Source organism: Myodes glareolus, chromosome 3 (genome assembly GCF_982192425.1).
Source record: "Myodes glareolus chromosome 3, mMyoGla1.1, whole genome shotgun sequence".
Classification (NCBI taxonomy): Eukaryota; Metazoa; Chordata; class Mammalia; order Rodentia; family Cricetidae; genus Myodes; species Myodes glareolus.
Genome location: NC_142028.1, coordinates 19832751 through 19836052, shown reverse-complemented (window position 1 = coordinate 19836052; position 3302 = coordinate 19832751). Strand labels below are relative to the sequence as shown.

The 3302-nt window shown below is 34.0% G+C and overlaps 1 protein-coding gene across 1 annotated transcript; it reads right to left on the bottom strand.

Moving 5' to 3' along the window:
• Positions 1–1467: 1467 nt before the first annotated feature.
• LOC146895319 (taste receptor type 2 member 14-like) lies at positions 1468–2385 on the bottom strand. The gene has a single exon (XM_085686035.2). The coding sequence runs from the start codon at positions 2383–2385 to the stop codon at positions 1468–1470; it is 918 nt and encodes a 305-aa protein (XP_085542161.2).
• Positions 2386–3302: the final 917 nt, after the last annotated feature.

The window sequence follows — 3302 nt, the reverse complement described above, 5'->3', positions numbered from 1 at the left end:
CAGAAAAACTGTAAGAGCCAAAGGATAAAGGAGTTTTGGGTGAGACTCTTGTTTTCCATGAATTTTAGAAGCTACACCTATAATATCTCACTCATTGCCTAATTATGAGTTAAAAAAGAAAAATAACAACAAACATGCCAAAGTAGACAGAGAAAAGTTCATGAGGCTTCATTGCTCAACAAAGAAATACAGAAAATTAAGAAATTCTGAAAGTGGAGTCTTGTTCAGTGAAGAGCACACCATTTCATTATCCAGAACCAAATGGTCACTCTAGAAACATACAACTAACATTATACACACTGAACAGGTTGTATTTGTATATTCAGAAATATATACATATATATGCATGTATATGACAATAATTAATAAAGAATGAAGTCATAAATTTGAAAGCAAGAAGTGGGAGGTAGAAAAACCTAAAACAATTTAACTAATTTAAAATTTTTATGACAATACGTTTCTCATGCATTATCAAAATTAAAATCAATGCAAAACCTATTAATTGAAGTAAATATTTTCAAAGTTCAGCTTTAATTTTCATATGTATAAAGTATCTTTATTTATGAAATCTGCATAATACACCTGGCATTTTTCAAGGTTAATGTTACAAATTCATAGTTGACCATGCAGTCAATGTCACCAGAATTGACATTATCTCTCTAAGTTTCAATAAAGCACAAAGTATATCCAAATTTCAAACAAAAATAATAACAGTAGCAATTGCATAAGAAAAAGTGAAAATAAACCCCTTTAAATTGTTTGTGTGCATGCACACACGTGTATGTGTGGGGGTGCATGTGTGTGTGTGTGTGTGTCTGGAAAACATAAGAAGTAGTCATGAGATTTTATGTATATTTTTTCTTCAAGCGCATCAATTCTGGTTTAAAGATACACAAGTGTATGTGAGAGATCAGACACTTGTTAAGAAGGTCTTGGTTCTTCAACCATTTGTATGAGATTTTGTGGGTCACCTGTGTCCAAGATGGCATTTCCTGTATTTGATAGCAAACCTTTGAGACTAGTACAATATCTTTGAGGATGGTCTGTTTTGAAAAACCAAGAGGGCTAGAGAAAACAGGATGCCTCGAGACAGAATAGTAGTACCATCCAAATGAAGTGCTCTTTTTAATATCATTACTCACATCCATATTATAAATATAAATTATTTATATGTATAATATCATAGACTTACTTATACCTGAAATTTAAAAAAGAACTAGTCAAAACTTCATATTATATTTACTATAAAGATTTTTGATGTTTAATCATGCTTTGTCAATATCCTTCCATATCAAAGTATACTAAGACAAACACCTGACATTTACTAAAAAGCTCTATGGTTTGGACAGTAATTTTTCCAAACACAACAGTCAAATTTTATAAAGTTTAATATAAAAGCTATATAGAAAAAAGTCTTTCTCATTAACCAATTTCTTATAGAATAAATGAAGTAATGTCTGAAGTGGTCTAGGAATACGACGGTCTCTTGTCTGACCTGAACCTCACCCATTGGAATACAGAATGCAAGGCCTGTCTCAGTTTACTATTTCCCAGAATCTGTACACATGAGTGAATAGCAGGAAAAGTTATTAGAGTAGCCTTTGCAAAAAAGGTGATTTGAATATTCTCCAAATCAGATGTCCAAACTACTGCAACTATAGACAGGAAGAAAAAGATGTAAAGCATAAGAAAGACGACCACCATTTGCAGGGCCTTTATGTGGGCTGTGGTGCTGACATCTCTGTATCCTTTGGTGCTGTGCTGCATGATCTTCAGATGTCGCCACAGGGAGAAGATCAGCAGGAGAAATGCCGCCAGAGAAACAGTGAAGGGGATGAATATGAATATAAAGCTGGGGAATAAGAGGAACCTAAAGAACTGTAGAGAAGTTCTTGTTATCGAAGTGTTAGATGCATTTCTTCCAATTTCCTTAATTACAGTATCAATGTTGATGTTTATCATTAGGATGTTTAAGAACAAGAGGAACAGAGACAATAGCATTGCCACTGAAAGCACCTTTCTAAATTTCCATTTAAGGTAGAGAAATACAGAGTTAGAGAAAACAGCTATCTTGAGAAAATAAAAGATGCTGAGGATGGTCGCAAGCCAGGTGCTGAAATGATTCGTCACTGTCCAGGTATTATAAATAATTCTCACCATGTATTCTGTAACCAAAGAAGCTGGGTAAACTGTAGAAATCCACCAGTCCATGAATACTACCCAGAGCACAGAGATTCTTGAGACAGCCAAAGCAGTGAGGATCTGATCCGCTGATGAGATGTTTCTTCTCTTGACCCAGTCCACAATGGTTGCCACAGCTATGAATCCATTCCCCAAACTTCCAGCTATGAATTCCATAATGAAAATGATTGTAAGCATGATCATTATCATCACATCAAGAATGCCCCAATGCCAGTATTCACGGTTGATTCCTTTGAATTTATTTAAAATACAACAAATATCTGATTTATGAACATTCAAGAAAATTCTCCATGTTTAAAATGGACACCACAAAGCAGCCAAAGACTTTGTAGCTTTTATGACAGCTCACCTGAACTTCATGCAGATTCTGAGTCCTAGCAACAACAGCTCAGTCTTGTCACTAATGATGAAATCAAATTCCAAAATGCAGCAAGTAACTAAATATGTACTCATTTGCATGTCTTCTCTGGCCACATAGCTAACCTATTCTCTCATGTTTGATACTTTACTAGGACTGAATCTTACTATGTAATATGCTACTCTCTGAACACTGAGCTTTCCTTACAACTTGAAAACAGCCTGCAGGAGCAGATGTGAATATGTTATTAAATGCTCTTTCTAAAAAACTACCAACTATTTATTGCATTATTGATCACACATTCAGCAATGAAAAACTAATTTTTTTCTGTTTATAAAGACCTATATTCTCTCTCATTTCCCTTTCTCTGTCTGTCTGTCTGTCTGCCTCTCTCTCTCTCTCTCTCTCTCCTTCTCTCACACACACACACAGAGAGAGAGAAAGGAGAGAGAGAGAGAGAGAGAGAGAGAGAGAGAGATGAAGAGAAGCAGTATTTTCCAAAAAACATATTTTATTTGTATTAAAATTCTTTATTATTAAAATTTAATAATACATTTAATTTTATATGATAAATGTGTATCTCATGCTTAAATTGTATGGATGATTAAGAACTAGCTTAAAATGCTTTCATGTATATATTATTAAATACAGGTGGTCAATAAACTTGAAATACTTCATCTGTGCCTGTGAATGCAGAAGGAAGTACATTTGTTGTCTCATGAAATACACATTGAAATGAATG

Coding starts and splice junctions, on each gene's coding strand:
- LOC146895319 (XM_085686035.2), bottom strand. CDS start 2,385: ATGATCATGCTTACAATCATTTTCATTATGGAATTCATAGCTGGAAGT.